Source organism: Pelmatolapia mariae, linkage group LG16_19, assembly GCF_036321145.2.
Source record: "Pelmatolapia mariae isolate MD_Pm_ZW linkage group LG16_19, Pm_UMD_F_2, whole genome shotgun sequence".
Classification (NCBI taxonomy): domain Eukaryota; kingdom Metazoa; phylum Chordata; class Actinopteri; order Cichliformes; family Cichlidae; genus Pelmatolapia; species Pelmatolapia mariae.
Window position 1 is genome coordinate 12102663 of NC_086241.1, and position 10780 is coordinate 12113442.

General features: G+C 38.6%; 1 protein-coding gene across 1 annotated transcript; it reads left to right on the plus strand.

Annotated features, from left to right (window-relative positions):
* Nucleotides 1-898: 898 nt before the first annotated feature.
* vgll3 (vestigial-like family member 3) lies at nucleotides 899-4012 on the plus strand. The gene is made up of 4 exons (XM_063499113.1): nucleotides 899-1313; nucleotides 2193-2544; nucleotides 2692-3231; nucleotides 3351-4012. Exons 1-4 carry the CDS (start codon nucleotides 1209-1211, stop codon nucleotides 3389-3391), a joined length of 1038 nt encoding a protein of 345 aa, XP_063355183.1. The 5' UTR covers nucleotides 899-1208; the 3' UTR covers nucleotides 3392-4012.
* Nucleotides 4013-10780: the final 6768 nt, after the last annotated feature.

The window sequence follows — 10780 nt, forward strand, 5'->3', positions numbered from 1 at the left end:
ATGTGATGTTATTATCCTTGTCAATAGATGGCAGCAAACAGCTCAGATCCCCCAATCAAAGCGCTGAGGGGGAAACGATGATTAGCAGGCACTGTTTGTAATGAAGAGCGAGGCCCTACTGAGTTTTAGTTGCCACGATTTTTTTTCTAAAAAAAATATTTTGCTGCTGTTTTGAGATTCTGAGGTCTTCATCCCGATTTAAAAAAAAAAGTTCATTACTTATCCTTCACGTTTTACTCATTGTAACGCACCAGCCGTTGAGAGGCACCTGTTGCTCACAGACGACCTACAGACGAGGCTGTTTGACCACAAAAAAGGGTCTCGTACATTTTTTTTAATTAAAGTCCCTCCTCTCATAGCAAATTTCAAAGCAGCCTTTCCTATAATGACTAACCTGACAGTGTTAATTTTATATTAGGAGTTTTAAATGAGCCTGCTGCAGTATTTTTTAGACTAATCTGACTGTGATTCAATTACTACAATTATTAATGGTTAAACAATGTTTGACACTGTGGAGAATATTTTGATAGACCCGTACTTAGAAAATAAAGACATTTGTAATCAGACCAATGAAAACGGCTGAAAATAAGAAATGACACGTAATAAATTAAACTTCTTTGTCGATAATGGTGATTTAAGTTTAGGATTTGTATTCTCTCTCTAATCTAATCTTTGTTCAGATATTAATAGTGGCATGCCACACAAGCGCTCAGTGTTAAACTTTACTGTAGGGAAACCTCGACAAACCCTCAGACTTTCGGCAATAATACTACATTACTAAACCCTGCGCCATAGAGGCCCTTCCCCGGTGGGCGTGCGTAACGGCCCCAGCCCTCTCTAAATATATAACTCCCCTCCAAAACAGAAAGAGGGGAAAAACAAGAGAAGATGATGCTTGTCCAATCAAGAACTATCTGAAAACTTGTCAGTGGATAGGGGTTTTTTTTCCGGATACTGTGTGCGTCTCATACCGTTTTGAACTATTTTGTGGCCCCGGGTGGTGCTGGTGGAGCGCGCAACGGGAGGCGCATTGTTTCTATGCAAACTTGGCGACATGGCTATTGTATGCGTTTGGGCATATATGGAGACACTGATGGCTCAGAAGACACAGCCCGTCTGAAGTTTCAAGGAGAGTACCCCTCGGCTGTGTTTCGCCAGTTTCTCTCCTTCGGCTTCCCTCTTCTCCTTATCCGTTTCGCTCCGTCGCGATGAGTTGCCTGGATGTGATGTACCACCAAAGCTATGGAGCGCACTACCTCCCAGCAGCGGCGTACAAGGCAACTTACTATAACCACCATCACCAACAACAACAGGTGAGGCATTCATCGCAAAACTTTTGAAGGCACTAAGAGGGGCAGACACCGAGATCTCAGCTCGAGGCTTTCCTCTTTGCTTGAATATAAGCTTCTTTTTTCCCATTTGAGGGTTCCTGTGCCCTACAGGGGGACGCGTGACTTTTCTATTTTCACAAGATAATCGAAATTAGTATTCAATTTACAAGCATACTACAAGCAAAAGATTTATAAAACTAAATGTATATAATTAAGTACCTGGCAGAAGACAAAAAAAATAACTAAAACTGAGTTTGGAATTAAAATATTATAGCAGAAAAAAGTTGTTAAATATCATCAACGGAGGAAAGTTTTAAGATGATTTATAAAATGTCCTTCGTGAACAATCGATTTCAATTTGTTTCTGTTCCAAAGTCTTTATCCTTCAATTGCTTTAATAACTTTTACCTTAAATTTCCTTTTTGTGTGATTAAATTCCAGTCTGGGGATTGGTATTCAACACAGGTCAGGCGTAATGACACGGAACTATTAATCCTGCGGTCAAACGGTGATGTAATGACAGTCAGTCAGTCACTGAGGAATGTGGATCAGGCACACTGAGCTTTACAAATAGTTTGAATGCAAAATGGAGGCGAAAAGAATCTTAGTTTCACACGATTCCCAATCAGCTTCCACATCAAATAATTAGTGGTACAGTGTGACTCCATGTCATTTATTTATGACATTTAGAACTCTGTGCAACTGTTAGTACCACCAACATGTGAGAAATTATTGTCTTCTGTATTATATCTATTCAAAACCAACACAAAGATGGTCATTATTTTAAAATTTAAATTCTAATAAACTTGAGCTACTGTTCTTTTAAACTTTCATTTAATCTCTATTTGTATCTCATTCCAGAGGAAGCTGAGTGTTTACAGTAAGATGCAGGAGTGTATGGACCAGCACCAAGGAGGAGGAAGAGGGATACTGCCCAGAGAAGAGGTCCTACAGCAGGGTCCTGCTGCAGCAGGTGCTGAATCAGGCAGCAGATCTTCATCTGATTCCGAGTTAAAGGATGGTATTCAGCCAGCAGAGACGGAGTACTTGAGTTCCCGGTGTGTATTGTTTACCTACTTCCAAGGAAACATCGGTGATGTGGTAGATGAGCACTTCTCTCGTGCTCTCAGTCAGTCCAGCACCTTCAGTGGCGATACCAAGCCCATTAGAGTGACTCAGCCTTTGGCTTCAACCACCGCTGGCCTATGGAAAGGTGAGTAGGCAACACTTGCCTATGTAGTTGATGCACTGACTTGGTTTAACTATCTAAATAGTTACAAAACCCCTAAAAATTAAATCTAAAAATCGTGAAATATAGCTTGTGTCAGTCTTTTAAGTCTTTGTGATGTGATTGTTTCAGATGGTGGCTCTCTCACTGAAGGTCAGGGAAGCTCAGCTTGGAACAACACTTATCCATCCCAGAGCAGCTCCTGTATCCCCGCTGTTTCTGTTTCAGTCCACCCAGGCTTTTCCTCCAGCCCTGTTTCATTCAACCACCAGGATGGAGCTCTGTGGGCCGGCCACATGCTTTCCCAGGCCAGCCTCTCACCTGCAGCTACCCTTCCTGATAGCTGGACCTACAGCCTGAACCACCAGAGCACAAGTGGTTACCCAAATGTTCATGACGTCTACCATTCCCACCCCCACATCCACACTCGGCACCATCACCCCATGCTTCATACATACCCAGCTCACAGCCCGGCATTGGATCCCAGATTCAATTCACTCCTGCTGCCTGGTGTTAGGAGCCAAAGTCAGACATCCACCAACACAGGGAGTTCCCCACACGGCGAGGGGGTGAAGGCAGAGATTGAGCCCAGCAGCAACAACAATGTCACGGCTACATCTGTTACTTGGACTCCTTCTGGTCTCCATGGATCTTTAGAGGCATATGACACAGGTAGATATAACGGCTCAGTAACTCTGACAAGCCTTGGTCAAAGTTCACATGTATTTTCACTGCACCATTAAATCTTAAACTCACAATAACATTTTAACCCTGTTTGTTTCTCTTTGCAGCTCTTGATCAAACCAAAGCAAAGACATCAGTTTGGTTCTAACTGATGGACTGGCAAAAAGCTCAACTCATGCCAAAAAGGACTTACTATGTGGCTTATCAATGTATGGCTGCAACGCCAGCACTGTAATTCAAAATGTAGCTATAGAATGCTAACTGTAGCTTAATCTACGAGTCCTGCACTGTCCACACAATTACTGATATGAACTCAGGCTTGGACTTAAATGACAGTGATCAGTATGCTTTGGCTGCACGTCAAGGCCCTCGAAGAACAATAAAAAAAAAAGACTACTAGCTTTAAGAATGGAAGGTCTCTTCTCTGTCAGCACAAAACACCAATTTACTTTCCATGTGATGCGTGACTAAGTGGTTCTGTTTCAAGAGCTTGATTTTGACCCCCATTTTGTTTTGTACAGTAAAATGTTTGATGATGACTATAAATTGCTTATGTGTCTGTGTTCATTTAAGCCATGCTACATTGTCATTTGCTGGATGACCTCTGCTAAAACTTTTGTTTGGAAGCTGCCTTTCAATTTTGCCTTTTGGGGAATTTGTAGTGTAAATATTGATACTGTACGTTTAAGAAATAAATTCAACAACTGAAAAGCAAAACCTTTGCAGGTGATTTGTTTTCTCTGACAGAAACTTGCAGATATGTAGAAATCGAGACCACGATGCGCTAATCCAAAGCAAAGTTTAGAAAAGGATCAGGTTATTTTAGGCGGCACTTTGAAAGAAATTGCTGTTCCCATTATGTGTTAGTTTGTTGTTTGTTGTTTCCAAATGTAGGAAATGTCTTTGAGAGTAAAGAAAAGCATCCATGTTGATTTGATGCAGGCATTTTCTCTATTTTTAAAAGGACTGGTACATATACAGCACCTTTCAAATCAAAGCATAGTCCACTACAAGTCTCATTCACTCAATCACACACACATTCATACAGCTTTTACAGATGTCTGACTGTTTTCTAACATTTACAAACACATACAGATAGATGCATCAAGGACAACCCTTGGTCACTACTTCAGTATGCAGACTGGAAGAGCCTAGCCTATTCCCCAACCTTCCAATTGGTAGACAACCCACTCTACCACCTGAGCCACAGAAGCCTTGTATTTAAACAGTACATCTCATGTACAAGACTTTCTTTCACATATGTCATAAAGATAGAATAACTTCCGAAATCTACACATTTTAAAAGAGAAATGACTTCAATAACTATTGAATTAATAAAACAGAAGTTTATCATGTTAATATACTGACTCAGAATCTTTAAAGATAAGACTTACTCAAGTAGAAGCTGCACATATATACTATAAAATTCAAACACAACCACATAAGAAAGGAAAAATCTTCAGCGCTTCAGCTGTGAGCATATATGTTATGTTATTCAGCCAACAGGATCTGTGCTGCAGTACCAAGGGAAGTGGTTTACATTCCACAGACCGTTATTGTTTGATACCATGAAATGTCTGTTGTCTGTTTCCACACAAACGCACATTTAAAAACAGACACCGCCAGACTGACAAATACACACTGAGGAATGCATTTCCGTCTGGACAGGAAGTTTGTCGGACGGGGGCAGGCGCACACACAGAAATTCTGACCTTACGTACCACAGTTAAGTTTGATATGGTGTTTATATCAGATTCATCAATCACTTGAATGGAAGTCTTGGTTGATTTAAACTTGTAGAATGAACTGACTGACCAAATGCAGACATGTTTATAATATGACTAAAATCTAATTTTTACAATCAAGAACTGATTACACAAATAGTGTGTGTATGTTTATGTGTGTGAGTGTACTTGTATTACACATGATGTGACAGAACAAGTATATTCACATGTGTCACATTGTAGGGTCATATCCTATATTCCCCTAATGCATATGCTTCATTTTTAAAGTAAAGGCTTGGTTTAAAGGTTGAGCTCATAGGAAATAATCGCAAGTCAATGTAATGTCCTCTGAACTAATAGAAACACACTTGTGTCTGTGTGTGTGTGTGTGTGTGTGTGTGTGTGTGTGTGTGTGTGTGTGTGTGTGTGTGTGTGTGTGTGTGTGTGTGTGTGTGTGTGTGTGTGTGGTGAGTGGCCTGACCAGGTGGTATGATCAGCAGTACCAGCCCACTAACATTCCTGCTCCGCTCCCACGTATCTCACTCTCCATCTCGACTAAACAGCAGGACTTTAAATCTGGAGCACAGCAGCTGCGTTTCCATCCAAACTATCAACAAATCATGACGCATAGAAAAGAAAAGCCCAACGGAGAAACACTTATTTAATCAGAACTGAATGTTTGTTTCACTATCATTTCATTGACTTGTCTGTTTACGTTAGCTGGTCTATGGTTTATTGAAAGACATAACACATGCGTTCCTGCAACCTGAAAAAAATGTAAATGAGGCAAAATAAATTGTTACTTTGTATTATTTTTATCTTTGTTTTGTGTTTTGTTGTTTTTCTTTTTGTTTGTTTTTTACAGTTAGGCCTTTAGAAAGCTAACATTTTTACTTTATATACTTTATATACTTTATTTTTAAGTAGTCTATATTTTATTTATATAGCACCAGTTCTCAACAATATATTGCCTCAAGGCACTATGCTGTAGGTAAAGATCTTGCAGTATTAGAGAGAAAATCCCAACCATCACAGCAAGCACTTGGCAAGAGCAGGAAACAAGGACTCCCTTTTTTAAGAGGAAGAGATGAAAGAGAAGGGCGGAGCAGGTATCTGCCATGGTTTGGGGATGAGGGGAAAGAGAAGTACAAAAAAAAAAGGAAAGCCCAAGAAGACAAAACACAACGTATCAAAAAGAGAAGACAAAATTTTATAGTGTGCAGTAGTAAAGCAGATGATGAGTGAAAAGAGTGGAGAAGAAACACTCAGAGCATCATTGAAAATTCTCTAGCTGCCTAATCCTATGGTAGCATAATTAAAGAGTGGTTCAGGGTCACGTGACTCAATCCTAATTATAAAAATGATCAAAAAAGAACAATTTAGGCTTAATCTTAAAACTAGAGAGGGTTATTGAGCTTATTCCCATTCAACTTTTAAAAACTCTAGGAACCACAAGGAGCCTGCAGTCTAAGCAACGTTAAGTCAATAGCCGCCAATGTGGATCAACTGACAAGTCTTAACAGCCTGATCATCAAGAATTGCAATTGTCCAGCCTAGCAGTAACAAATAATTGTAAGAAGATGACTTCAAAAGATCTCTTACAATGCAAAATGTAAAAAAACTGTAATTATATATTACTTTTTATCCAAGAAATTACATGTATTACACATGCATGCAATTAATGCTAGCTACTTAAATAACATGATCACATTTATCTATGTTTTTAGCTCTTCTTTTGTTTTGCACAACACAGCTTTGTCACCAAGCACTGCACCACTTTGGAGCAATCATCGACTGGAGTTCTGGTTGTGTCTCCCATGCTTGCTGAAGATATTGATGTTTGGGTTCATTTTAAGGTGGAAAATGAAAGGCCACAATTTGCAAGTAAGCTCTTCATTTGCATTAGCATACAGCCTCCACATCAGCATGTAGTGTAGTTACATGCAAACAGGCATCCCGCTGGCAGCCTTGGAGAATCACTGCAGGCACTTCCACTGCAGGAAGGAGAAAAAATACAGATACACAGAAATGGAAGTTAAATGAAAGTGAATTAATTTGTCTGTTATAAAATTACCATGGGGTTAAAGAGTTTCAGGAAATGTAGCATTAGATTTTTATTAAAAGTTTAAAGCTTATGCTTTGTGCTGATGTTACAATAAATATATCCCAAACAGTAAAGGATTACATTACCACTTTTTTTGCTGCTTAACATAGCTGATTAGATAAAATACGTAAGTTAATAAAGCAATTTGTATTTCATGTGGATTTCCTGTTCTAAATTTTTCTTTCCAAACTGAATCAATTTTATCCTTGAATCTTATTTGCACTCAAGTTCAAAGTTGCACTTACATTCATCAGAAGAACTTATTGCAAGCCCAGCTACACACACACACACAAAATACACACACATATGCATGCGCACACAGAACTGTGCTTCACTGGACAAAAGATACCAAATGAGAAAAGGATAAGTGCTGAGCCAATCTAGGGCTATAGCTCTTCATCTCCTCATTGCCATGATTGCCTCTTCCATGACCAATCTCCTCATCCTTTCTGTGGCAGACAAATGCATTTATTTTAAGAAAAGAAAGTAAATAGTTTTATTTTCTCTTTTATTTTCTCAGCATTCACATTTTCCTCCGACCTGGGGTGCACCTTTTGGATCTTCTGCGATATCAACTCATAATGAACTCATACTCATAATTCTATCATTGCTATCCTCTAAACCTCAGCCTGCTTGTTATCCATTTAATTTGTTAAGCTGTATGTTGCTCAGACATCACTATATCATCATCCCATACTGTGTGCACTTTTATTATCGCTGGTAATGCAAAACCGTTGTACTCTGTTATAAGCATGTTAACCAGTGTCTTTACTGGTAAAATAAAGCTTTTGCAAGCCCATCTATTTGTTACTGAAAAGGTACTGAGTCAACTTTTGTAGTAGTGTCGTATAACTAGTAAATACAGGGCCAATATTGCCAGTGCCGATGCAGACACCAATACCGAAACAAATTCTTAACAAATTTTAATGATCACTAAATCACCTTCCACAATAATTTTAAATAAAACAAAACACACCTCTCAGCTTTTCCAAGGACTTTCAAAGCTTGAAAAACAATTTGGGGGATTTTTTTTAATGTTCATATCTCTAAAGGACTTGTCGAGAGAAAAAGGTTCCAAACTTTTACATAGTGCATTTTTGAGGTTTATTTTTTTTTTATTTCCAAGAATGTAATCAATACCCAGCATTGGTATTGATACTATTGATGTTTGGATCAATGCTCCCATCTCTAGCAGGTTGTCTTCTTTTGAAACACAGCTAAGTCTCAACCATAATCTGTCTTTAAGCTTGAAACCTCTTAAAAAAAGCAAATTAACCTTATTGCCGCACATGATATATTAACAACATTAAAAGATAGGTGATTGTGGACTTTATCTAATTTGGCGTTTTCTTTATTTGCTTTGCTTTTTGTTCAGAGTGTGCCGTAAAAGTGAATTTGGACTGAACTGAATCAATTCAGTCCAAGTGAAGAAGAGAAAAGGGAGATAGAAAACACATGTTTAGACTAGCAGACTGGAGAGAGTCCACAGAAAAGAGATGGGAAAAAAAGAGTAGGAGAGGGAAAGTTGATCGGTCATAACACAGCCCAGCTACACATTCCAGAGTAATTGAGCGGATGATTAGTTTTACAATCAGCAACACAACACCAGCTGTCTGAACACAAAACTATATAAATACAGAGATGAGGATGGTTAGGAGAAGAGAGAAGATCTAGCTAGAAAAAGAAATGGAAAGTAAAGCAGGCATATGGTAGTCATAATCCCTCATCACATCCTTCTCACTGTTTTTTGCTTCCCTTTTCCATTCAAACATTTTTTCCTCACTTCCACAAGTCAGCTCAGTGTCTACAAATCACTGGGGTAATTAGAGCTAATTTGCCCTCCTTGAACAAGTATTACGGGTGTTAGGGGTATTAGTGAAAGGCTCAGCTTTCACCGCTATGTTTGTGTCAACAGGGCAGCCTAATGAAGCGTGCTGGGACTGTCGCAGAACACTTGTCCTGCTGATTACACTTGATTTACCAAGTCCTCTGTGTTTCAAGTGGTACCTGATACCTGTTTAACAAATGACAAGGAACACCCAAGGAGCCGGGAACCTCGTGTTCTGCTTCTCAAGCCTTAGTATATTTATTAACATTGGGTTCAGATCAGTATTTGCAGTAAAACTTTCTTCAGTCTTTCCTTCTTAACTGCCAATTATTTCCTTAATGCAGCAGGTCAAATGAACAACCACATAATGGAGGTTCGAGCACGACTAACATTAAAATTCTATAAGCTTTCTCATCAAATTTAGATTGGATTAGATCATTACAGTTTAATTTAATTTTGTTTAGGTTAGATTAAACTCTAATGATACCATGGAGAAGAGTCACAGCAGTATAGAGAAGGTAATATGTAACTGCTGAAGGACAGCAGCGCAGCGAATGCCCAAACATGTAACATTTTCTATTCACTTTTTTAGAAAACGTTGCAATGAGGCGTTTTCACATTATTGCTCAAGAACCTTTGGTTTAATTGGCTGTGTCTTTGAAAAAGAAAAAATTTTAAGGCTGTACTAATTAATTGTTTGTCCACATGCGGGAAGGATAATGGTGAAGTTGCTAATTGAAAAAAAATGGATTTGGCTGCTATGATTACTCCTTTGTTTCATAACATCATTGATCATCATTTGAACACATACCTAATAATTAATGCATTTCCATATGAAATGTAATTAATGTTGCAAGCACTGGTGTTTTTTGCAGAAAGTGGGAAGTGTTACCATGTCAACCAGGAAGTCAAAGTTTGAAAAGTAGGGTAAGTCCTGTATTTTATCCTAACCATCATTCTAAGCCTAACACGGGAGTTTGTTAAAGATTGAATCTAACCAACCTATTTGAAAATTATAGCAATGTGTGAAAAACTGTGACGGGTACAACTTGAATTTGGGTCTTTTGCGTGCATTTCAAGGTGACTTATTCGTCCACAAGCCAACCTCAAACCTCCAAATGCACACAAACGCACACTTTAATCAATAATGTTGAGAAATTTGTGTTGAGGAACATGGAAAAAAAATTAAATCCAACAAGAATCAGCAGATTAAAGGTTGTGACCCTATGATGGACTGTTGTGAGAGTGGGTTGTGTACATTGGGTTTGGTGCCTTTTTTTTTCCTGAATTCGTAAAAAATAACATTGTTGGCTTTGCTCATCCAAGATGATTTGCTCCAGTTCTTGTAAGCAAAATTAAAATGTTTATTAGTCTGTTCATTATTCTGATATGCATCTCTTTGTGTTGCCCGCATATGTTTTAGGAATGCAGCTTGCTAACTAGGCTTGATAGTGTTAGCTGATAAGTTAGCATCCTGCTCTCTCATCCAAATATTATTGGCTGCGGAAAAACAACATGGCAGCAGTCAAAATACCAACACCGAGCCAAAAACCAATGAGCAAAACCATAGTGGACAGACAGACCAGAAAGAGGTCCAGGAACTAAGGGCAGTGATGAAGCTATCAGATCCATTTTTGTTGGCTCGTTTTAGGGATTCACTGATTTTTTCTAAAATCTAAACAAGCTAGTACAACTAGAAGTGGACAAAGGGAGCACCCCAGTGTGTTTTGTTTTATGGCTGGTCTTTTAGGATTATTTTAAAATGTACAAAGAACCAAGGTTCTAATTTTGGTTTGGTATTTTATTAGACTTTTTCTGAGCAGGTAGCAATGTATTTGAGGGTTTTGTTTGTTTGTTTGTTTGTTTGTTTGTTTGTTTAGC